Raw genomic sequence first — 26,352 nt, 5'->3', positions numbered from 1 at the left:
CTGTGTGGGACTTGCTAATATGCAGATTAGCATATTGGTGCTTATGAGCTTGATAAGCATGAAAGGCCATATTCTCTCCATATTTTATTGCATGCAGTCAAATGAAAGAATAGACAGAAGCAATGTAAGGGAAGGAAATGATATATAGCATAATCTTTCAATAATGTTAATTCACACATGCAGTGGTGACAGCTGACATCTAGGTACTACCTAGTTACTTGACAAACTCTTGTGATGAGTCACTGGTGTTGTGTGTGGCGTTGTATTCAAGAAAAAATCAGATAAGACCTGGTACTTGTTTTTTTGTTTTTGTTTTTAAATAAGGTCTCATCATCTTTTGGCATGTATAACTAGGAAGCGTTGGCAAATGGACATCCAACTGTGAGATTTATTCCCTGAAATGCTCTTTTCAGGGTTCCGTGTGAAAGCGTCGGCTGTGTCAATTAGTTGAGATGAAATGACATAATTCATTGACCGGTGGTGATAACTTTCTAAATACCTTGAACATTTGGCTCCATGTAACTGAATGGCTCACTAATTGCTCAGACGCATGCCTGCCTTTGTGATCAATGTGCTACTTGGGCTAGCCTCAGCAAATTTATTGCCTCATTCTCTATTTGAGACTACTTAGCTATTCACCGCGTGGTATCCCTGAAAACGACAGTCCCTGCGGAGCAGAATCTCATGTCAGAGGGCAGAGGTCTCTCTTTTTTTTTGGCTTTGGAATCACTCTTTCATATTCTTAGAGGCAGGCAAAGCTGGCAATTTGCATTTAAAGCACTGCTCTCCAAGGTTACATTCTGTTGAGTATATCTTTCAGATAGTGGACATTTATCATAGCGTAGCTCTCAAATCTGAAATTGCTGCTGAAGGTATAGCTGGAGAGCCATCACAGTCCTGGGGAATAAGGTAATAAATCAGAAGCTGCCACATGATCACTATGGTAACCGTCAGGCCCCGTCACACTGCAGGCATTACTGAAGGGTGGGTGCAATGTTCAGTTCATCAAGTGTTTGTGATCATAAACCTATTGACACTATAGATTTGATAACACCATATTATTGTTTTTGTGAATTGAAAGGGAATACTACTGAGACCCCATATGGGGGTAAAACAGTATTATATTTAAGGTAACATTTTATGATTGTAGACTTGAACTGGTTGTCTATGTCAGTTGGCATAATATAGGAGCATATAGTTTTAAAGGTAAAATCTAGCTTTTCAACACTGAAACTAAACATTTTTTTCTAATGACATTTCATGCTGAGGTGACCATGTAGACATATGTAATTATGTATCCATATTGACTGAAATCACTTAATTTTAATGTTTTAACACTTAGTATGCAACATTTCTTTTTGACACAATTTCTTTATCATGATTTTCAGAACTATAAATATAGGATCTTGAGATACTGCTTTCTGCTTCCTTTATTTTTAAATATATGCACATAATTGTGTTTTAAAATTATATAACATGACATTTAGATATAGGTAGCATTTTGGTAAAATTATTAGTGAATTGTTGTGAAGCAATTAGAATATAAGGCCAAGAGTATGAAAGGTAATATTTTTGATTATAAGAACTGTGAATTCTCAGAATTATAATCACTACTTTATATAAATAAAAACATGTGTTCTGTAAGAGTTGAGTTCATATATCCAGTATATTTTATCTGAATGTAGTGAGTAGTAGTGAATATTTTCACCTACACTTACTCATAATAGAAGGTATTTCCTCCAAACACTTTTAACATCTAACTGTTTAGCACAGTATTAAAGAGCATATATTTAGAACTAACCAGCAGGGGAGGAAAACCCCACATTTATTATTATAATACAATTGTTAGTATTTTTATAATTATTGCATTTAAACATCTTTTTTTCCAAGTGACTAAAAGGGCTTTACTGAATATTACTGGCAGCAACTATGGTAATTCCCTTGTGAGAGAGACAGAAACTCATTAAGATCATATTAGGGTGGTATCATGTCTACACATTCCTTGTAAGGATGTGAATTTTCTTTTCTTCTCGCTCCTTTTAAAAGAATGATCCAACATTAAATTAGTAAGCAGGTATCCATCACTATGTCTTAAAAATACCTTACCCAGCTACAGGCAGGACTGCACAGAGCACGGTACTCTGCTCTCTAAATGTTGGAAGGCAGGAAGGAATGAAGGACGAAGGAAGGAAATGCTGAGCGCTGCCTTCCTTCCTATCTCCTTGCAAGCACACTGCATGGGTTTTGATTCTGTACTTTTAGTGACTAGCAGAGGAAGAGGCATAGCAAATGTTTAGCAGTTTAAAAACAAAAGCTTTCTCCCTGCTATCCTCCTCCTTATTTGAATTGCAGCTCGCAGCTGGGGCCTGTTGCTGGAACGTAGTGGAACTCGGTGGTGCCGCGTCTGAGCTGGAGTGTGAGAGCTGCCGTTTCATGTGCGCTGCTGAGCACCGGCACATCGGAACTGATTTGCACCATTTCTGGGCTGGAGGTAAAGCAGCAGGCTGCAGAAGAAAGACGTTGGGTCGGCCGCTGAGGCTCTGTCTCAGAGTGTTTATAAAAGTAGCAGTTGAGTGTTACTTGTTATCTGTGCTCAGTTCCTTTCCATAGCCTCAGTTTCCAGTAGGTTCTCACTCAGAGGTACTTGCTCTAGTACTTTGGTATGTTAGGGAAGTCGGGAAGATTGTACAGTGTAAAGGAAGGCTGCCAATACTCTGCTCACCCCGTGCGCCCTGGGTTCTCTGGCAGGTGTCGGCATACATTCTGTGAGCAATCCGAATAAGTGGGCGCTGTAATTCCCATGTTATTGATGAGGAGGGTGAGCTGAAGAATTATACAAACATCAGGGAAGTGGCTGAGGTGGATTTTCAACCCAGTTCTCTCTGATGCCGAAGTTTGTGCCCCTTCCATTTTTCTGTCTGTTTGCGTGAATGACCAAGAGGACATAACCTCTTCCGGTTTCTTTCTTTGTTGTTCATGTTTTTTTTCATTGTTGTTTCTGTGGTAAGACCACTTAACATGAGGTGTATCCTCTTAACAAATGTTTAAATATACAATCAAGTGTTGTTAGATGTAGGCATAGTATTGCCTAGCAGAGCTCTAGAACCTTTTCATCTTGTATAACTGAAACTTTATAGCCATTAATAGCAACTGCCCACTTCCCCTCCCCCAGCCCTGGCGACCTGTCTGCCCTCTGCTTCTGAGTTGGACACCTTTACATACCTCCTATAAATGGGATTACGTGGTGTTTGTTCTTCTTGGCTGTCTTATTTCATTCAGCATAAATCATGTTGTTGTGTATGGCGGAACTTGCTCCCATGTCTTGGTTATTGTTAATGGCACTGCAGTAAATGTGGGAGTGCTGGTATCCCTCTCAGATCCTGATTTAAATTCTTCCGAATCTATATACCAAGAAGTGGGATTGCTGGATAATATGGTAGTTCTATTTTTAATTTTTTGAGGGAAACTGTACGGTTTCCATATGGCTGAACATTTCACATTCCTACCAATGTCTCCACATCCTGGCCAATACTTGTTTTCTCATACGTTTTTTTTTGATAATAGTCATCCTAATAAATGTGAGGTGATATCTCATTGTGGTTTTGATTTGCATTTCTCTGGTGATTAGTGATGTTGAGTATCTTTTCATGCATCTGTTTGCCATTTGTATATCATTTTTAGAGAAATGTCCAAGTCTTTTGCCCATTTTTTAACTGGGTTATTACTTTCTGCAGTTGAGTTGTAGGAGTTCATTATATATTTTGGATATTAACCCCTTATCAGTTACATGGCTTGTGAATATTTTCTCCCACTCCATGGGTTGTCTTTTCACTCTGGTGATTGTTTCCTTTGTTATGCAGCTTTTTAATTTGTCATAGTACCACTTGACTATTTTTGCTTTTATTGCTTGCATGGTGTCATATCCAAGAAACCACAGCCTAGGCCAATGTTACTAAGTTTCTACTCTATGTTTTCTTATAGGAATTTTAGTTTCAGGTCTTATGTTTAAATCTTTAATTCATTTTGAGTTGCTTTTTTTAAAAATGTTCTGTTTGGTATAAGATAAGGATCCAAGTTCATTCTTTTGCTTGTGGATCTTCAGTTTTCCAAGCACCGTTTGTTGAAGAGAGGCTGCCTTTCTCCATTGTGTATTCTTGGTACCCTTGTTGAAGATCAGTTGACCATAGATGCCTGGGCTCATTTCTGGGTTGTCTATTCTGTTTAATTAGTCTGCATGTCCATTTTTTTTTGCCAGTACCATACCTTTTTAGTTGTTGTCATTTTGTAATATATTTTAAAATTAGGATAGGTGATGTCTTCATTCCACTGTCCTTTCTCAAGGTTGTTTTGGCTGCTCATGGTGTCTTGTGGTTTCATCTCAATTTTAGGATTGTTTTTTCCATTTCTATAAAGCAGTGCCACTGGAAGTTTGGTGAAGATTGCATCAAAGTGATCTGTAAATCACTGTGGATAGAGTATGGAATGTTCCTATGTATGAACATGGGAGGAATGCAAAGTTTCCAAATCTTAAAGGAAGATGTAAAATTACTACCTCTGTTTACAGATCACATGATCTTATATACTGAAAACTACAAAGATTACACAAAATATTGTTAGAACTGATAATCAAATTTAGTAAATTTGCAAGATATGAAATCGACATTCAAAAATCAGTTGTTTTTCTCTACAGTAAAAATGAACTATCCAAAAAGGAAATTAAGAAAACAGTCCCATTTAAAATAGCATCACAAAGTATAAAATATTTAGAAATAAACTTAAGTGAGGAGGTGAAAAACTCATTCACTGAAAACTATATAACATTGATGAAACACATAAAAGAAGACATGAATAACTGGAAAAACTTCTTTCTGTTTCCCTGGTGTGTATTTGGATGTTTCTACTGCAATTTATCACTTCTTAGAATTATTCAGACAGTGTGCCTGGTACTAGAAAAATCCATTCAAGTTCAGGCCTCTGTGCCCTTAGCTCTAAAGGAGGCAGATTGGGGTAAGAAAATAATTCTTTAGCAGTCCTATTTGGGGTTTGATTTCAGGCCTTATCCTGTATTAACCCTTTAATTTTGGGGAAATAGCTTTCCCTTTCTGGCCAATTCCCTCATTTGTAGGGGAGACTGATGCTGTCTGCTTCACTGTGTTGTCGTGAGGACCTAAATGATATAATGAATGCCAACGGCCTGGCGTGGAGCCGTTGCTTGCTGACACTTCCAATTATAAAACAGCTAAAGGAGTAGGTTAGAGTAAACCCAATGTTTTTAAGTGAGGGTCAGTATTCATTTTCATGCAACTTCACTGTTTATAATGTATTCATTGATATTTTATGTGACATTCACACTAATGGTATTATAGTTTATTTCTGATATGAGATTAATTTCTCTCCATTTATACATGTGAAACTGAGCTGTTATCTTGCCCATTAGAGGCAGATAGGGGAGATAAAATGAGCAGCATTGTTCTCCCCAAAGCTGAATCTGCAGCTGTTCCCTGAGGGTGTCCTGCCATCGATCCTGGAGTCGGTGCAGAAGAGAATACTGCTGATGGAATCAGGAGGGCCAAGGCTCATGTGTAATCCCAGCATTTCTCCAGGAATCATGTCATGCCTTCCTGTCACCTACCTTTGTTGTCCTGTCACTCTCACTCTTCAGAGAAGCACCTAGGATTTATACTTTTTACCTCCTTTTGCAGTGTGGTATGAACCTTGCTACACAAGGGTGGACAATTGTTTCATTTCACCTGATTTGTTGTTGTTATGTTGGCCTTTTAAATGGTGGGCTCCTGATTTTGCAGCCCCAATACCTGGGCAAATCCAGGTGGAATGTGAATAGAGGCTCAGCTCTCCCCTGGTGTGGAGAGACGGAGCCAGCATACACTGCTGTGGCCACTATGTGAAGGTGTCACAGTTACAAGAATATGTCATCGCCTTACTGACTAACATTATTTTGCAATAATGGCAATTATCTGATTAATTGGAAGATCCTTCTAATAATAAAGGGTTATTTTTTCAAACAGTATTAGAAAGGATTCAGTTTTGTACTAATTTGTATTTTCAGTGCTGTCAATTGACTGATCATCTGTGTTCTGGAGGCTTTCTGTGTCTATGCTTTTTATTTCAAAGGTTTATGGATTTGTGCAGAAAGCAGATAACATTGTGTAGGTTTCGTTATCTGAGGTAATGCTTAAAGCAGAATTGCCATGGTAAACCAAGTTTGGGTAGAGATCCTGATGACATTGACTTTTCCTGTTGTCCCTATTCAATTCTGAACAACAGGCAGTATCTTGAAATTCTTGTTTCTATTAGATGAAAAGTCACCCTTTTACTGAAGTCTTTTATGCATCTTGGCTTTGCCTTTCCCATGGTAAACAAATAAGCATTAATGTTTGCAGGCCTTTATATTTAGGTGTCTTGATCCTAGTCATAGTAGCACATATATTTTGCTTCATTGTTAGAAGTTGAAATGGAAATAATGCATAACTGATGAACCAGGAAAATACAAGATTAAGTTCTTGGGCTGTGTGTATGTGTTTGAGCTTGCTTATTTTTTTCCAAAAGTGACACATTTTCCTTTTTTAAAAAATTTTGTTTTAAATTAGTTGATATACAATATTACTGGTTTCAGATGTGCAATGTAGATATGACAATTATATACATTACTAAATGCACAACATTATAAGTGTAGTTACTGTTACTGCCTTTTCTTAAGAGATTTGGGGGAGCTGTAGCTAAAAAACGCAACAGAAGAGTTATTAAGGAAATAAATGTTATTTGTATTTTAGATTTACATATGTTCAGTCACTTTTTTGATGTCATAAATTATGGCAACTTGTGTGGAGTAGTGTGGTCATCAGTACAGTCAAGGTTCAGAACAATTCCTTCCCTTCCAAGAATTCCCCCATGCTGCCCCTTGGTAGTCAAGCCCTTCTCTTACTTCCAAACCCTGGCAACTGCTGATGTGTTCTCCTCCCCTAGAATTTTATCTTTTTCAGAATGTGATATAAATGATGTCATATGTAATCTTCTAAGTTTGAGCTTTTTTCACTCAGTCTAATGCATTTGAGATTGATAAAAGGTGTTGTATCAATAATTTCCTTTTTATTATTGAGTAATATTCCATCATGTGGATGTGCCAGTCTTTGCTCACCCATTTACCAGTTGAGACATTTGTGATGTTTCCATTTTTTTGCAGTTATGAATAAGGCTGTTATAAATGTTTGCATATGAGTTTTTATGTGAACCTAAGTATTTATCTCTTTTGGATAAATATCTAGGAGTGGGATTGTTGAATCATATGGTAAGTGTATGTATAACTTTATAAGAAAACTGTTATAAAACTGCCAAACTGTTTTTTTCAAAGTGGCTGTAATGTTTTGAACTCCTCCCACCAGAGTTGCTCTCCCTTCCTTGTCAGAACTTGGTATTTTTTTTTTTTAAGTTTGGCTCTTCTAATAGATGTGTAGTGGTATCACTATAGTTTTAATTTGCATTTTGCTAATGAATAAGGTCAAGCATCTTTTTATGTGCTTATTTGTTATCTGCATATCTTCAGTGAATTGTTTGTTCAAGTCTTTTGCACATTAAAAAAAGGTTGTTTTCTTATTGTTAAGTGGTTGTCATATGCTCTGGATTCAAGTCCTTTGTCAATTTTGTGACTGGAAAATATTTTTTTCCCAGTATGTAGCTTGCCATTTAATTCTCTTAACAGCGGCTTTTGTAGAGAAAACTTGTAATTTTGAAGTTCAGTTTATATTTTCTTTTTCAGATTGTACTTTTGGTGCTATATCTAAGGACTATTTGTCTAACCCCCAAGGTCAAAAAGAGTTCCTCCCATGTTTTATGAAAGTTTTATAGTTTCATAAATTACATTTAATTATATACCATCAGTCAATTTTTGTAAAAGGTGCCATTTTGTAAATGGCAAAGGTTTTGTTTGTTTGTTTTTATATACAGATGTTCAGTTGTTCCAGGACCAGTTGTTGAAAAAACTCTTATTACTTCATTGAATTGCCTTTGCCTTCTTGTCAAAATTTTTTAATCGATTGAGTGGTTTTACTTCTGTTCATTCTGTCCATTAATATACGTGCCTATCCTTTGACAATACCATACTGTCTTGATTATGATAGCATTGTAGAAAGCCTTCCAATCAGGTACTGTGATTTCTCCAACTTTTCTTTAAAATTGTTTTGGCTATTCTGGTTCATTTGCCTTCCCATATAAATTTTAGAATCAACTTGTTACTACCTACGAAGAATTCCTCTCGATATCTTTATAGGAGTTGCATTGACTAAATAAATGCAGTCTCTATAGATCAATTTTGGATAATTGACATCTTAATAATATTGAATCTTTCAATCCAGGAACTTGATATATCTCTTCCTTTATTTAGATCTCCTTTACTTTTCTTTAATCAGTGTTTTGTGATTTTCAACATATAGACACTGCATATTTTATTAAATTTTCCCTCATGAAATATTTTTGGGTATGCTATTATACATGGTACTTAAATTCTTTTTATTTCAACAGCTTGTTACTTGATATATTACTGATTTTTGCATTTCTACCTTGTTTCTGATGACCTCATCAAAGTACAGTCACTAGTCAGAGAAGCTTCTCAGGAGAGTCTCTTGTGGTTCTCTACAGAGGCGGTCATGTCATCTACGGACAGAAAGGTTTTCATTTCTACCTTTCCAATCTGTGTACCTTTTCTTCCCTCCCTCCCTTCCTTCCTGTTAGGACTTTGAGTGAAATGTTGAAAAGAAATGATGAAAGCAGATATCTTTATATTTTTTCCAATGTTAGGGGAAAGAATCCAGTTAGTTGTCAAATTTGATGTTACCTGTAGGTTTTTTGTAGATTCCCTTTATTGGGTTAAGAGAGTTCTCTTTTATTCATATTATGCTACTTTTTTTCTTAATCATGAATGGGAATTAAATTTCTACATCTGTTGATATAATCATAGTTTTTCTTCAGTTTAATATAGTGTATACATTTACTTGTAGAATGTTGAAGTAGACAATACTGTTGCAATAAAGTGTCCATCAGTAGATGAATGGATAAAGAAGATGTGGTACATATACACAATGGAATACTATTCAGCCATAAGAAAGAAACAAATCCTACCATTTGAAACAACATGGATGGAGCTGGAGGACATTATGCTCAGTGAAATAAGCCAGGCAGAGAAAGACAAATGAGAAATGATTTCTCTCATTTGTGAAGTATAACAATGAAGCAGAACTGAAGGAACAAAATAGCAGCAGATTCAGAGACTCCATATCTTGGCTATTGTAAAAAGTGCTGTGATAAACATAGGGGTGCATATGTCTTTTTGAATTTGAAAAGTTGTATTCTTTGGGTAAATTTCAAGGAGTGGGATTCCTGGGTCAAATGGTATTTCTATTTTTAGTTTTTTGAGGAACCTTCATATTGCTTTCCCCAATGGTTGAACCAATTTACATTCCCACCAGCAGTGTAGAAGGGTTACCTTTTCTCTGCATCCTCACCAGCATTTGTTGTTCTTAGTCTTTTCGATGCTGGCCATCCTTTCTGGTGTGAGGTGATATCTCATTGTGGTTTTAATTTGCATTTCCCTGATGATTAGTGATGTGGAGCATCTTTTCATGTGTCTGTTGGCCATCTGAACTTCTTTGGAGAACTGTCTCTTCATATCCTCTGCCCATTTGTTAATCGGGTTATTTGCTTTTTGAGTATTGAGGTGTGAAGTTCTTTGTATATTTTGGATATTAACCCCTTGTTGGATATGTCATTTACAAATATATTCTCCTGTACTGTAGGATGCCTTTTTGTTCTGTTGATGGTGTTCTTTGCCATACAGAAACTTTTTAGTTTGATGTAGTCCCATGAGTTCATTTTTGCTTTTGTTTCCCTTGCTCGAGGAGATGCGTTCAGGAAAATGTTGCTCATGCTTATATTCAGATGTTTGCCTATGTTGTCTTCTAAGAGTTTTATGGTTTCATGACTTACATTCAAGTCTTTAATCCATTTTGAGTTTACTTTTGTGTATGGGGTTAAACAATAATCCAGTTTCATACTCTTGCATGTAACTGTCCAGTTTTGCCAACAGCAGCTGTTGAAGAGGCTATCATTTCCCCATCGCATATCCATGGCTCCTTTATTGTATATTAATTGACCATATATGGTTGGGTTTATATCAGGGTTCTCTACTGTTCCATTGGTCTATGGGTCTGTTCTTGTGTCAGTACCAAATTGTCTTGATTACTGTGGCTTTGTAGTAGAGCTTGAAGTTGGGGAGCGTAATGCCTCCGGCTTTATTCTTTGGCTATTCGAGGTCTTTTGTGGTCCCATATAAATTTTAGAATGATTTTCTCTAGTTCGTTGAAGAATGCTGTTGGTATTTTGATAGGAATTGCATTGAATCTATAGATTGCTTTAGGTTCTTACATAAGCATTTAATGATTTTTCCCTCCATTTCTTTAGCTGAACTCCACAAATTGTGATATATTCTCATTTCATTTTATTTTTATTTAGTTCAAAATATATTCTTATTTCTTTGAGACTTCTTTTTGACTGTGGATTATTTAGAAATATGTTGTTTAGTTTCCAAATATTTGGGTATTTTCCAGATATATTTCTATTACTGATTCTTAGTTTAGTTCTGTTGTGGTCAGAGAACATAGCTTGTAGTGTTTAATCTCTTTTTAAATCTGTTTATGTTTAATTTGTGGCCCATGACATGGGGTATACTGGTGAATGTTTAATCTTTACTTGAAAAGAATAGGCATTCCACTGTCATTGGTGTAATACTAGAAGTGTCAATAAAGTTGGTGGTATTATTTCATTCTATATTTTTGCTGATTTTTTTTTTATGAGTTTCTGAGATAGGAGTGTTGAACTCTCCAAATATAGTTATGGATACATCAATTTCTCTTTTCTAAAATGTCAATTTTGGCTTTAAGTATTTTGATGTTCTGTTTTTGCATAAAAAACAATTTGATTTCTTGATGTCTCCTTGTTGAACTGATGCTTTTGTTGTGAAATGGTCCTTTTTATTCTTTTTTCTAAAATTTGGAGACCTTCTGTATTTGATAATAATATAATGATTCCAGCTTTCTTTTGATTCAAGTTTACCTGAAAAAAATATTTTTGCTTCCTTTTACTTTTAATCCACATGTATCATTTTATATAATGTGGGTTTTTATAGACAGCACGTAGTTGGGAGTTTTTTGTTACTGTTGAGTTTCACACTTTATCTTAATTTGTGTGTTCAGACCTTGTACATTTAATGTGATTACTGGTATAGTTGTATTTAGGTCTGTCATCCCATTATTTTGTTTTTAACTTCTGGTTTTTCCTTTCTTTGGTACCCCTTTCTGCCTTCTTTTGTTTTATTTGAAATTTCAGAATTTTATTTATCCATTTCCTTTTTGGTTATCTCTTTTTTTTTTTAATTTAAGGTATCATTGATATACAATCTTATGAAGGTTTCACCTGAGCAACATTGTGGTTACTACATTCACCCATATTATCAAGTCCCCCCAACACCCTATTGCAGTCACTGTCCATCAGCATAGTAAGATGCTATAGAGTTACTACTTGTCTTCTCTGTACTACATTGTCTTCCCTGTGACCTACCTATATTATGTGTGCTAATCATAATTTGGCTGTATCTTTTTGTATTTTATTAGTTTTCTTCTTTCTTCGTTTTCTTCTTCCTATTCTTCTTCTGATTATAATGTACACAGTTGACTTTAGCAATCTACCATACAGCTCTTTCTCCTCCCTACCCTAACAGTGCTAGAACTTTTGCTTTCAGGTATCATACATGTTTTCAAAATCCTTGAGGAGAAAATTTACCCAGTAATTTATTATTTCTATTGCTCTTCCTTTATTCCTGATATTTCCCCTTCAATATGAAGAACTTCCTTAAGCATTTCTTTTATTAGTTTTCTGGTGACAAATTCTATTTGTTTTCTTTTGTCTGAGAAAGTCATTATTTTAATTTCATTCCTAAGGTACATTTTTGCTGAATCTATAATCCTGGGTTGATGATTTTTTTTCAGTACTTTAAAGTGTTCTGTTGTTTTCTGGCTTCCATGGTTTCTCTTGAGAAATCCATAGTTATTTGGATTCTCCCCTAAATGTAATGTTCCCTTTTTCTCTGGCTATTTTCAGCCATTTGATTGCAGTGTGTCTGGGTATGGTTTTGAGTTCATCTTATTCACTGAGCTTGTTGAATCTGTAAATTCTTAGTGTGTTTCATCAAATTTGGGATGCTGTTAGTCATTGTTTCTTCAAATATTTTTTTCTGCAACAGTATCATTTTCCTTTCCTTCCAGGAATCCAATGACATAAACGTTTGCCTTCTTGAGATTGTCACACATGTCCTTCAGATTATGTTCATTTAAAACAAAAAACATTGCCATCTCTGTTCTTCATTGGATAATATCTATTGATTTATCTTCAAGTTCGTTGAGAGTTTCCTTTTTCATCTTGATTCTGCTGTTGAGACAATGCACTGAATTTTTTCAGAAAAGTATTTTTTGCTCTTGAGTCAAAGAAGGAGATAAGGAAAAACAAAACTAGTAAACTTGCTCTTTCTTCTTCATGGCGTCTTTATATCTGTGTAGACTTTTATCTCTCAATACATTTCAAGAGTATGTTTATATTTACTGTAGTTAAAATTGCTTCTTTAAAATAGTTATGAATTTTAAGATCAGAGTCATCTTGATGACTGGCCCCTATTGTTTGTTGTTTTCTTTGTGAATTGGTCAGAATTTTCTGTTTTTTTTTTTTTATGTTGAGTAAGTTTGGATTAATGGGATTTATTGACTGTTATTTTATGAGACTCTGAATATTGTTAAAATCTTCTAGAGAATGCTGATTTGTTGTCTATTTCAGCAAGCGGTCCATGTCCTTAGGCTTGTGCCCCTTTGGTGAGTGTTTGCCCAGTTCTGTTTGTTTCCTAAGCCGTCGCTGTGCGGCTCTGGATCCACTTTGTGCATCTGCCCTCGGGTTCATTTGGGACTTGGTCTTGGGTGGTGGTTCTGATCACAGCTTAGCTCTCAAAGCCTTTGGTGGGTTTCTTTCTGTCTTGTTATGAACATCAGGTTAGGGTGGACTGGGATTTGCACTGATCTGTTATACACAGCATTAGAGGATCCCTTTCTCAAGCTCTTTCCTCACTGGATTTTCACCCAGTACTTTCTGACTAATAGGGGTCTGCTTTCTGGTTTCTCTGGCTGAACGCTAGTGTTTCTCTCAGTTTAGTACCCTTTGCTGTTACACAGTTCTTCCCATCTGGGTTGCCCTTGGAATTGAACAACTGAAGGGTAAGGAGGTGAGGGATGGGAAGTTTGGTGGAAGAAGAGACAAACAGAAATGCTGATGCCCTCACATTCTTCAGGCCATGTGGGTTCATTTGCCCAGTTTGTTTGAATCAAGAAATGCGGTTTCTCTCCAGATTTTGAATCCCTGTGTCACAGCTGTGGCCATAGTGTGACGCTGTAAATGCGTGGTCTCTGGGCATGACTGGGAAAGGAAAATAAGGGGAGATTCCCCTATGCTCTTCTGTTTGCACAGGTCTCTTTCCAAGCCTTCTGGAGAAGGAGGGGGCCTTTCTCGAGGAAGTTTTTGCCATCTGTACCCGTTGTGTAGTTCTGGGACTCAGGCCCAGTCTTAAGTTAAAGCAGAGATATAAAGTACAGGGAGTAAATCTAGAACCACCATTGTACTGGTTCCTTGTTTTGATTTTCCTCCCTAAATCACCTGTTTTTATTTATGTTTCAGAGTTTTTTAAGTAGTTGCATTTTGTGTTTTGTCCAGAGTTTTTAGTCATGTCAGTGGTGGGAGAGAGAGAGTGTGTAGTGGGCTTTCTCCACCTTAGTTGTTATCAGTACCCAAAATAATATTTTTAAAACTAAATATGATTTTATTTGCCAATAAGAAAGTGCACATTATAGAAAAGCTGGGAAATACAAAATTATGATTCAGAAAAAAACTACCTATATTCTTACAACTTAAAATTAAGTACTCCTAGCATTTTTATGTATAGTCTGTTCCCTTATTAATGTACAGGTAGCTGTTTTTTAGGGGTGATCATGTGTATTTTTGTATACTGTTTTCTTTCACTTATTACACTTATTTCACCTTTTCACTTATTACAAAGGAAACTATTTTGGTGTTAGTAAAATTATACTTAAAATGAGTTTTAATGAGTTCACTGAATAAATCCATTATAGTTTACTCCCCTATTGTTGGATTTTTTGAAAATATTTGCTACCATAAAATTACTGTGATCAACATCTTTGTGTATAAACATTTCCCTAAATTTAGATTATTCTTTAGGTTATCTTTCCAGATGCATAATTACTGAGTCATACGGTATGAATGTTTTTAAGGGATTTGTTGTATAATTCTAAATTGCAGAATACTATCATCCTACCAACATGCTATTCCACTGGCAGTGTGTAAGAGTGCCTAATTCCTGGGAATTGAGCTTATTCCAGAGATCTTTTAGAAATCCTTTCCCTTATCAGGGCTCTGTCTATCCCCCTGAGCCCTGTGGGCCTAATCAGGGCTCCATCACTACCCAGAACACTCATGCTGTGAGCACAGGCTTGCCGCCCTCTATAGTTTTTATCATGTGTAGACCTGACGCTATAATGACTGGTGCCAGAATTGTCCTATTTGAACTAGTCACTTGAGAAGCACAACTATGACCACTTCACTTCCTTGTTTAAATCTCTTGTTAGCCCTCTATGCCTATGGGAAAAGTCCAAGTTTATTAACATGGCACAAAAGGCCCTTCACTGTTAGCCTTGCCCATTTATGATGCTCCATTTCCTACCACTCTTGCCTCACAAGCCTGGTTTTAATTATACTCTTTTGTTTGTTTATAGCATGCTCCTTCTTGCCTTCATTCATCTTTATTTGTGCTTCCTTCCCATGTCCTTCCTTCTCCTTCCTTCCTCTCCCCCCGCCACACAGTTCTCATCCTGCACAACCAGAAGCAGAAGCACAGACTTGCAAGTTCCCAGGCCTTTTATGACTTGAGGTGCCATTTCTTCCTTCAGGGTGTGCTTTCCTGAGAAGAAGTACCACTCCACTCACCACAGTCATGTATACATTTGTTTTAGCTGTGTTCAAATTATTTCCCCTAGATTTTCCCTTTCTCTTTAATAAACTGTGGACTCTGCAAGCTAGAAGGGTTTTATTTTATATTCCCAGAACCCAATACAATGTCTGAGGCATGTTAGGACTTTAACAAACACTGGCTAATTGAATGACTGCATATATGCATGACTGAATGAGTACCTCTGAAATGTCCTTGTTTCTGTTCACTTTTAATGTGCTAATGCCTTAGATGAACATCTTATTTTTGTTGTTTGTTTTTCAAGTGTGCATATCTGTTACTGGTGATGGTGGTCATTGATGCATGGACAGGTCTATTAGCACTGCTACATTATGAACAATAATTGTTGATTCACAGGGTTAAAATGGATACAGATTCATGTGGCTAAAGCAGTTATTTCTGGATCTGAAATATGACAGCAGGACACAAATCTTTGTGTATTTTGTGTTGTGTTCCATGGAGGAAAGCTTTTTTGTCTTTTTTTTTTCTATGCTTTCCCCCATCCTTTCAAGTTATTTATTTTGTGCTTATGAACACTTCAATATGTGTGGTTGAAAGTATTTCACAACTGGTCAGTTAAAGAACTCTGAGAACCATTTGGCTTTACTCTTATAAAGCAAAAACAGATTACAAATGATAAAATACATAATTGGTTATTTGGGAAGGGCATTTAAGCTGTACAATTGCTCATCTCTAAAAATATTGCTTAGGCTTTCTGCTTTTTTCTCCCCCACTTTATTCACTAGGATATACCCAAACTCAAATATACATGTTAATGATTTCTAAATAGGTATTAAGTTAAACAGGTCATGAAATAAAATGCAGGCAAATAAGTAAAGCAGAATATAAAACAAATATAGTGAGGCAAAATCTCACCTCATTATCCAGATACATGTATTTTTTTTTTTTTTTGGATCTTAACCCAGTACTGTGGCGTATAAGTTATGAGTCAGCATTGTCATTGCTATTCATCCTTTTCTGGCATTGTTTTCTATTTTTCCTATTTATAATCATCCTTTTGCATCCTTCCAGAAGTGCCATCAGGAGGTGAACATCTACCTTTTTCTTCTCCAAATGTATTTGTACCTGCTTGGACTTCCTTTAGGTGGCCCTGAATTCTTTAGGCGCCAACTCGAGCTCATGCTATCTTTGGATCTCAAGATGAGTTTGGGTTCAGCATCTATCAGCTGGTTTGGCCTATATTAGTCATTCATTTATATAACAAAAATTATTGAGTACCTATGAATGTGCTAGGCATGGAGGGTACATGATGACAAGATGCAGTGTCTGCTCTTCTGGAGCTCATCTGGGAAGCAGCCCAGTGAGGAGGCGACCAAGCCGACAGGCAATTGCAGATGACACTGGGATGCAAAATATATCAGGATAAGAATGAGTAAAAGGTTCTTTGAGGTTTCCTAGAGTAACCATGGTGGATCAGGAGTAATTTCTTGGAGTCAGTGAGAACTTAAGCTGTTGATATTACTGAGTTATAATTCGGGACAGAAAAAGATCCTTCTGTGCTGTTGGGTGTGGATATTTAACTCTTAGTACTGGGTTTCCAAGTGTGTCCTTGTTCCTTTGTACCTCACTACTCCAGCAATCTGTCCTTTTACTTTCTGGCATCTCATCTTTAACACGGTGGAGCATCCAAAGAACTCTTCTTGGAATCTGTGATGAAAGCCATAAGGCACATATATGTGGGGCACCTCCCTTTACCCTCTTGCTCTGAGCCCGGGGCCAAGTGGGAACAGTATTGCCATCAGTGTTTGCCAGGAGGACTGTCATAGGAAGCAGGGCATTAAGGTGCAGTTATATACAGCTCAGCTAACTCTTCAGTTATTGACAAATTGCAGCTTAAATTACTCAGGGGTGAAAGAGAGAACTTTTGTCAGCAGTTTTAAATAGAGGAGAAAGTGTTGTATCTAGAGAAACTATAATTTAAAGCATGCTGTTTTCCATTTTGGAGCTGGTCCCAGTAGCTGTTGTGTACATTTTCCCTCCCTCACCGGGTGAGTGGCACTCTGCAGCACTGCAGCAGGTTGGGGTGAGTCTTTTGGATCCAGTCCCGTGGTTCTAGCTGAGTAACTGCGAGCATCACGTCGGCTACACATTCTCCCCGAGACCCGCACGTGTATAGTGGGAATTCACATCACAAAAGAAACAAGAGTTTGTTGGTCTTGTGCATCCTTATAAAATTGATTCATAGTGTGATTTACAAAGTGATTCATAACATTCTTTCGGCGGAGACACATTTAAATAAGTATGTGTATATGGTTTGGTGTGGTCACTGGTAGTGTGGACTTTAGAGGTAGATTGTTTCGGTTCCTGATCTGGCTCTCTGTGTCCTTGCTAAATTGGTTAACCTCTCTGTGCTTTTGTTTCCTCCTGTAAAGTGGAGATGGTAATAATCAATTACTGTAAGAATTAAATGAGTTAATATACATAAAGTACTTAAAACAGCACCTGACATAGAAAAGTGCTCAAGTGCTATTAGAAGTCATTAAAAATTAACAAACACTGAATTACATGACATCAGAAAATAACAGAAGTAGGAATGATTAGCGTTTTGCTATAAAGGTCTGCCTACCATTGAAGATTACTCTATGGGGGGCAGCATTGTGAGTAAGGGTGTGTGTGTGTGTGTGTGTGTGTGTGTGTGTGTGTGTGTGTGTAAAATCTAATTCTGATAGCAATTTCTTTGTAGGTTTACTCAGTTTTTCATCTATACTCACTTTGCTCCATGAGCAAGGGACCACTTTTGCCCCCCGTGAAATATCTCATCCTTTTATCATAGTTGATTATATGAGTTAGTCTAGATCACCCTTGAGGTTTTGTAGTCTGGCAGTAGCCTGTGGTAGCCTTTTTCAATGAGCTCACCTTAAACAAGCTTTATAAATAAGGCTCATTCATCAAAGTCTTGGTTTGTTTGCACTTTCCTTTGTTATTTATTTATTTTATTTCTCTGGAATGCCTTTTTATTTTGAGTTGAACTTATTATGTTTTGTGAATTGAGTTTCTCCCTTTGTTTATAACGTTGTTTTGTGATGCTTTTTTTCCTTCTATTTTTTTTCCCTATTTCACTTCTTACCAATTGGAGGAAATTTTTTCTCTCAGTAATAATAATGAAAGACTTGAGGTGAATTTAATTCAGTTTTTACACTGTCTCTTCTGTTCACATATGAGCAGCGAATGACTCAGGTTCAAGGCTAATTGTTGCACTGCGTGCAGGGTGCAGCTTTAAAAGCCGTATAATGGCTCATTTGCATTTGGCAAAATTTGACCATAGTTCTCTACAAAATTTTTCAAGTAACTAGGTTAGGTTCTTTTCTGAATGCTTTGCTATATATATGGCTTCTGAATCTATGGTAAAGATTTTAATGTTAGTCTGTGTCATTGTATATGTTGCCCAAACTGAAAGGGCCTTTTTCTTATGCCTTATTTCAGTCTCGATTCAGAGAAGACCAGAGAATATGCCCTTTGGTTAGCTTAAACCACCTCGTGTCAGATTTGGAAGCCTTCCCTGAAATGCCCTTCTCACAATATATATATGGAAAATCATACTTAAAAGATAAAAGGATGCTTAGTAAGGGGAAAACATCATGGAGCAGCTTTTATGAAATTTTGGCAAGGGTTCACTGTGTAGGTGCAATACAGTCTGATTCTCTGTACATAAAACTCACAATTTGTGTAAAGACATTTTCCCAATGTTTTCAGATACTTTACATATCGTTTTCTTTTGTGTCTCCTTCTGGTGTGGACTTTTTTATTGAGTCCCCTTAATGTTGCACCTCTTTCATTTATCCGGCAGCTTTGAACATACTCAGGTTCTGAATGATCCTTGGTTCCTCTGGCGTTTTTTTTTTTTTTTCCTTCCTTCCTTCCTGAGATTCTGTGTAGATATTATTGCTGAGTCGTGAGGTACCAGATGAGTTGTTAAAGCTGAAACTTCTTTGTTTGTGTTCCATTTATCTCCACAAACGTTTATTAGGCGCTGCCACGTTGAGGATGGGTCGCTGCTTTCAAGGTTCGAATCAAGGGCAGAGGTGCCTGGAAGGTACGATACCTGCACATGATGGTGATCGTGATGGTGTGAGCATGCCTGGCCAGTGCTGTAGGAGCTCAAAGGGCACGCAGGCAAGCGCCCTGTCAGCCGGGAGTGCTGTTTGCATGAGCTAAGCCTTGAGGGAGGGCACAGTTAACTCTAAGGGAGGAGTGGACATGAGCCTGAGACGCAGAGCGGCACTCCAGCCAATGGGAACAATTCTGCGTGGGTGTGTAAGACGTCAGAGTGTACGCAGTTTCTACAAGATACAGTTAGTTCTGCTGTAACATGATATTTCTAAAAATCTGATGCAGAACTACATGATGAAAAACTACAGGCCCATTGTATGGGAGCTGTATATGGGTATACAGCAGCTAAGGGAGATGGTGGAGGTTGAAGTGCGTGTGGTGCGTGTTTCTTTTGTATTCCTGCGTGGCTTGGCTCAGCCGGTGCCATTCCCTGTGTTCACCTAGGCCTTCCCACACATGAAATTGCTCATAAGCAAATGCAAAATTGGGTTACGCTTAAGTTGTTTCCTAATATAATCAATCCTGTTGGAACAAATTCATGTTTTCAAAACAAGTACTGTGGCAGAACGGGCTGGCTTGTGCTGTTAGAGGGCAGCAAGGGGTGCCTGGCATGACGGGAAGCGCAGCATGGGGTTGCAGCAAGGGCTTCCATTTCCTTCCAGTATCCTTTTAATACTTTGCCATTTAATAAGGTCATTATGATTTCTTTAAACGTCTAGCAAGTCCGATTGCTCCTCCATGACCTTCCTTGCTTTCCACTCAATTCTGTTCTCTTCAGTATTGCCCCTTGCGCCCCCCCTGGGAATTTCCCCGGAGTCATATTGTCTGTTTCTGGCCCCGTTGCTCCTGAGGGTGCCCACGTTGTCTCGGTGGCCCAGCTTTTCCTTTGCCTCTGTCATCCCCTGTCAAGCTTTTTCCATATGAATGTGGGGGCTGCTAGGAGTTCAGTCTTGCGTCCCACCTGCTCCCCAGCCCCTGCTCTACCTGTGTGCCTACCTTGCTGTGGTCTGGTTTCTGTGCAGATTGGTCATCTGATACCTACTGTGTTGCTCTGGTATGTTTAGATGTCATGCTTTTTGAAAATTTACCCTCAGATGCTCACTATTTGAATCTGTGCTTAGTAATTAAAGTAGACCTGAGGGGAATTAGGAGTTCCTGTAGATCGTTTACCTATCTGGAAGAAATGAGACCTTTCATCTTTCTCAGTTGGTGATCATTTAACCATAATAAGTAGTTGCTAACATGTCTGAGTGTGTGATGTAATGTCAGGCACAGTGTGACATAGTTTACCTGGATGATCTCATTATACCCTCACAATGGCTCTAGGAAGTAGCTACTGTAATTATTTTAATTTTACACATAAAGCAGCTGAAACTCAGAAAGTTAACTGATTGATCCAAAGTCACATGGATGCCTGTCAAGGTCATGTGCTGGAGCACCCATAAAAATGTGCATAGTTTGATCCAGAGCCCACATTTATAACTATTGCTGCGTAATTGAAATAGTGTCTTTCAGAGACTGTTCTAGGCATCTTGGGCTTGCACTGGGAAGAACACATATCTCAGTGTGAGGACAATAGTATCTGGATAGTTTTCAAATCAGATCTATTAGGACCTAAGTCTCTGTGCTTAGGAACATAAACATATCCATTCATCATATTATGTGTTGGGAATTCATGCAGGATATTTTACTAACATGTGAATAAGGAGTCAGCTCAATTTTCCACCCACACTTCAGTCTTTTTCGTTGTTGCTGGCTGAACTTGGCTTGTAGTGGTAGCACAGGTGCAGAGGGGAGAAACACAGCCCCTGCCCTTTATGGGTTAGAGCCCTTCCAGGTATCATAAAGTCCCTGTGTACATGCAGGCTGTGTACATGCTGGGGTAGGAGTGGAGGCATGTGTGCAATGCACAAATGAGAAATGTGCTCAAACAAGGAACAGGAAAGTTGGTGACTATAAGTAAGTAAATTATTTGTGCTGTGTCTGCAAGCAAAACAAAGACGGAGACTGAAAACAAGGGCGCCCCCTCGTGGCGAGGTCGGCATACTCCGGTTCGGCCCCTCGGTGCCCATGCTCCTGCTGGGCATGGTGTGTTGTGATATGCTTGCTGCTAAATATTTACGTTTCTAATGATATGTTTGTCCTCTAACAATTACAGATGGATGAAATTGGATACCAAGCGTAATGGTAACCTTGACAGTTTGCAGCGCTCTTACGTTTGTATTATTTTGATGGCATTTCTGTAAGGTAGGCAGTGAAGCTATTATTCTCATTTAATAGGTGAGAAAATGGGTATTCTGAGAGGGTTAATTGACTTGCCCAGGGTCACCACCAGTCAATTGTAAAGCTGTGACTTGAAATATAGTCTTTTGTGTCCCAATCCAGGGGCTTTTCCTGCTCTACTGTGTCCTTCATGCTGTGTGAGATGGTTTCCTGTGCAGGCACCAGCTGTGTCATCAGACAACTGCTTCTGCAGCTCATTTTCTTTATTATTTTGTAGTATTTTGATGCCTCTCCTCATCTTCTTTGTGACTAGAAGTCTGTGATCTGAGGTCTTCAGATTCCTGTCAAGAAGGCCCTAAACCTATTTTCTCTAGAGTTGGATGGATAGAAAGTGGCAAGTCCTTACACAGGATCTTTGTGTGGGGCTTGCCATCAGATGGTCTTCCCGGGAGAGAGAGCTCCTTCTATCAGAAAGGGGTAGAGAGGTTTCATGTTGGCTTTTGACAGAGCAGAGGGCTCAGCACACGATTAAACTCTGCAGTGGGCCTACTTAAAGAGAGTCACCATTTCTTGAACAAATAGAAAGCTCTTGTTTCTGCTTTGTCCTTGTGGACCTGAGGGGCTTGTTGGAGTCTGATAACAGAGTCTCTTTTGGGAAATGCTTTATCACTACCACTCAGTTGCCTGAGATCAAGGCACCTATCTGTGCTCTTCATTGCTGTGTCCTCAGCTCGTAGGAGGCAGTCAAATAATTGAGGGTACATGGAGGCATGTTTTCTTTTCTCTTGGATTAGTACTCTCATTAGGAAGTTTGTATGGCCCAGTGGTTAAAGTTAGATGCTAGAGTCAGACATACCTAGGTTTGATTCCCAAATTTGGCTCTAATTAGTACCTTATTTTTCTCAGCCTCAGTTTCCCTAACTGCAAGGTGAATAGTTTCCAGTGACCACATGCTGTGGTACTTGTAGCATGTCTTTATCACACAGGACGTTTTGTATCAACACTACTATTGTCATCATCACCTGGATTCATCTGGGCTGCCAAGCTTTCCATAGGATGGGCTGAAAATCCCGAGGTTATAAGGTCTGTTTCATCTCTAAATATTGATGATCTTAGCTAATTACAAAGAGATCCAGATGCTCAGCCAAATTTATTTGAAATTGGAAATGACATAGGAGTCACTGCATTCCTCCTCTTAGCATTTATACGTTGTCCAAAGTAAATCTTTCTAACGTAAGTCTCGTGGGTTTTGTACAATGACATGAAGAATTTTCAGCGGATGGGTAAGATAGTTTTAGACATAAGAGGTTTCCTTGCACCTCAAAAGTCATGTCTCTCAGACAACCACTTTTTCTGTATCGTGACAACCATTGTCCATTTCAGGAGTTTTTAAACAGAGTTGTCCCCCCTTCTTGGCATTCTTTTAGCTTTGTGGAGTCTTCCCCTATTCACTGTAATCATTTTTTTAATTACACTAATTTTGTTGTTAATTGGTGTTGATGTGATTGTTTCATATTTATGTTCCGTGAATGGTTGAGCAAAGGGGCAAGTTTGCACTGATGCAAACTATTGGAAGACAGACACTGAAAAGTTTAAAAATGGTGTGTGAATTACATGGAGGCTTTGTAGAGGGTGGTGGTAGAGTTCGGGTTGTGGAAAAGTTAATTTATTCTGAAGATTTAAATAACCTTAGATGGGGAAAAGACAGCTAGAAATAAATTATTCACGGCAGAGATGACGACATTCAAGAAGATCAGAGGGAGGGCAGATTAGAGAGACTGTAGAAAAACATTTGATGCCTTGCTTATAAGAAGGGAGCTATGAGGATTTATTGTCTGTAAAACCAGAGTATTGACTTGGTCCCCTCCAACTCTAATGATCTGCTATTGTTACTAGATGACATTCTTGAGAAACTGGGAAGGTGGCATTGTTTGCTATTTAATACCAAAACTGCAGTAGGAGGATTCTCCTCTCTGTTCCTCATCAGAGTGGACATCACGTAGCAGAAGCCACCGAGAGGATGTGAGTGGTTCCAACAAAGGCTCGGACACATTTCTTCTTTTCGTTTCATGTTTGAGTATAATCTGTATTCATAGACTTGTGACCCACGGGCAACTGAGTTAGATTCAAAAGTGTATTTGTCATTTAAAATATTTTCATAGGATTGATTGGCTTTCTCAGGTCTTGCTTTCCTTCTGGATATTTTAAATATCATAAAATAGTATTGGTTATTTTGATTGATAACTGATCCCCATAGTTAGGGGAACAATATTCCCTTTCACTACTTCCAAAATTTTTGTGAGATAATATTTAGGAACTTGGCAACAGAGCCAATACAGATGCAGTCAAAACAGGGGGATACCATCACAAATAGAACATAACATTAAAAAAAAATCTTCAACAAGCCTTTAGTAAGAGGCTAAAATATGTGAGGCATTTTGCTTTGTTCTGGGGCTGTAAAAGAGGAAACAAACACAACAGAAACCATTTCCAAATGATAGTTTGCAAAAGCATGTTGATTAGAATGGAACCAATACGCAATAGTAGAGACCCACACGCCTGGAATACAAATGCCTGTGAGGGCCCTTTGCTCCAGACATCACTCCATATGGCGTCAAGTGGAAAATGGTATCTCCATGTTGGGGAGTGGCCCAGAATGCCTCTGGCTTCCTTTTATATTGTCCTGGATAGATTCCTGAACACCCTGCCCCATTTAAGCTTTTCTGAAAGACTGATTCTTGGTTCAAGTTCCATCTAGAAGTGGTGCAGTATCTTTACTGTAGTTTGAAATTTGACACACAAAAAAAACCCAGAAATAAATTCTAGGGCAGGCTATGCTTTCATGGAGGGTCCTCCTACCTTTGAGTGGTTGACCTGCATGCTTTTGCTTTTGTGGGTTCTTCAGGGGGAATTCCACCCTCCTCAGACATTTTCATGGAAGTTCTGGGGATCCTAAATGACTCCAGGTTGAGAGAGAGGCTCGGGACAGGAGGGTTATAGGTAGGTCGTTAATGCTGGTTTAATGCAGTCAGTTCTTACCTTGGTCTTAAAAAGTTTAACTGGTAAAGAGATTGAGTTCTAATCCTGGCTTGCAGCTCCCTCTGTTGTTTTGGCAAGTCATGTTTCTCCTCTGGGACTCTGTTTTCACATCCATAAAATGAGGGAACTGGCCTAGATAATCTTTAAGGTTACTCAAAGCAGAAATTGTCCATAATTGTATGTCTTCTTGCTTTTCTCTTTGAAGTTTCTTTTTAAGAAGAATAGGATTGATTCTGAAGCTATCTCATAGGACTCCAGTTAACTGAATTTTGCTTATAAAATGCTTACTTCTTTGTATTAAAGAAGGTAGCCATTTAGGATGAGAGTGAGCTTCCATACTCCCTCTTCTGAATAAGGTATTCCAGTTGGTTCTGCAAAGACCACAGTGGAGTCTTCGGTTTGCTTACACCATCCTAGGAGAACTGCAGCAATGACATGGGAGACAATGGACTGAGTGTTATTATTGCTGCTTAAGCAGACACAGGGGTAGCCCTCCGTTCCTGGCAGCCGTTCATTACTGTCGTGTCATTCTTGCTGCAACTGTAGAAGAAATGCAGCCAAGATAAGAGGTATACTTCCAAGTTAGAGAAACAGTGGGTAACTTTCAACAGATAATATTTCTGTGTGGAAATAAAGGGATTAAAATGGGGGATGGTATCCAACTTCAGAAAATGCAAGACTGTTTTCAGATTAAAACATCATGGTGTCCAGAAAAATGATATGTATAAATGGCATATTCTGACTGTATTTGTCATCAACCACAGCATTTGATTCATACCTACCTCTTTTACAGGAAAAATAAAAGATAAGTACACATTACTATTAGCATCAAAGCAGCAATCCAAATCTAAAGGAGGAGCTGGAATCTTTTTCTTGCACTATCTCCAAGGCTGTCAGTGATGTGAATTATGATTGCAGAACTTCTATTATTGTGACAGTATTATAAACAGGAAGAATACAGCAGTATTTTCAGATCCCAGGTGGGATATGTCTGACTGGCATTCACATCCCAGATTCTCATTTGTAAAGCCAGAACAGAGTCACGAAGGGAGTGCAATTGTTGCCCCACCTAATCTGTCATTTTGTTGAGTTACATCCAGTTTTGTAACAGTTTCCAGTAAAGTTTTTTCGCCTTCCCTTTTACTTAGAAAAAATAAATGCAATGCTATCCTTTTTAGAAAGAAAAGTCCAGAGTTTATTATATTTAGAGAATATCATGAATAATTTATTTACCTTAAGCATGAGAGTTTCCAGAACAGTGATTAAAAACATTTTCAAACTCTAGACGAGAAATGTTTGAATTTCCTTTTTGACGAAACACTCCTTAAAAAGTTATAATATAGGACACATAGGAACCAATTAAAATTAGGTCATTTGCATTTATTCTCTCTCTTCGTAGCAGTATAAACTTTACATATTGTGATTTTTTATTCTTCTTTTTTTTAACTTGCAACCAGGATTCCAAACATTTATTGTTATTTAAAAATTGTAGTTCTCCCTGACTTAATGTAGCTGAAACCATTCCTAAGAGACAAGTTTCTGATCCCCAATTAAACTCAGTTTTACTTCTGTCTTCTTCAGAATACTAAATTGGATGTAGGGCTGTTTAAACAGAAATTTCACCTACAGTAATCACAAGTAATCCTCCTCCAATATTCTTTGCTGGAAACATCTGGAATATGATGTTTTGGTTAATAAGGTCTATGAGTAAAATTTAACAGGAATTGAAAATTATTTCACATGTAGGTAAATAAATGATGATTTAAATATAAATTATAAATTCATGAGGAATAGTTGGAAGAAAGGCAGTGTATCTTATCCTTTCTTCTAAATAATAAGATCATATATAGCATCAAGAGAAATTTGTGTTAGGAATAAAGATCAAGATTTGTAGG

The 26,352-nt window shown here is 37.8% G+C and overlaps 1 protein-coding gene across 1 annotated transcript in view; it reads left to right on the top strand.

Moving 5' to 3' along the window:
- The window catches only part of LOC140843704 (uncharacterized), a 235,008-nt gene that overhangs the window by 35,137 nt on the left and 173,519 nt on the right, over positions 1 to 26,352 (top strand). The window contains exon 3 of the mRNA XM_073214157.1: positions 2,353 to 2,562. Coding sequence (XP_073070258.1) covers positions 2,353 to 2,562 — 210 coding nt within the window. The remainder of the gene's footprint in view (positions 1 to 2,352; positions 2,563 to 26,352) is intronic.

The sequence above is a fragment of the Manis javanica genome, chromosome 10, assembly GCF_040802235.1.
Source record: "Manis javanica isolate MJ-LG chromosome 10, MJ_LKY, whole genome shotgun sequence".
In the NCBI taxonomy this organism is placed as follows: Eukaryota; Metazoa; Chordata; class Mammalia; order Pholidota; family Manidae; genus Manis; species Manis javanica.
The sequence above is the reverse complement of the archived record's forward strand: the minus strand, read 5'-3'. Positions and strand labels throughout refer to the sequence as shown.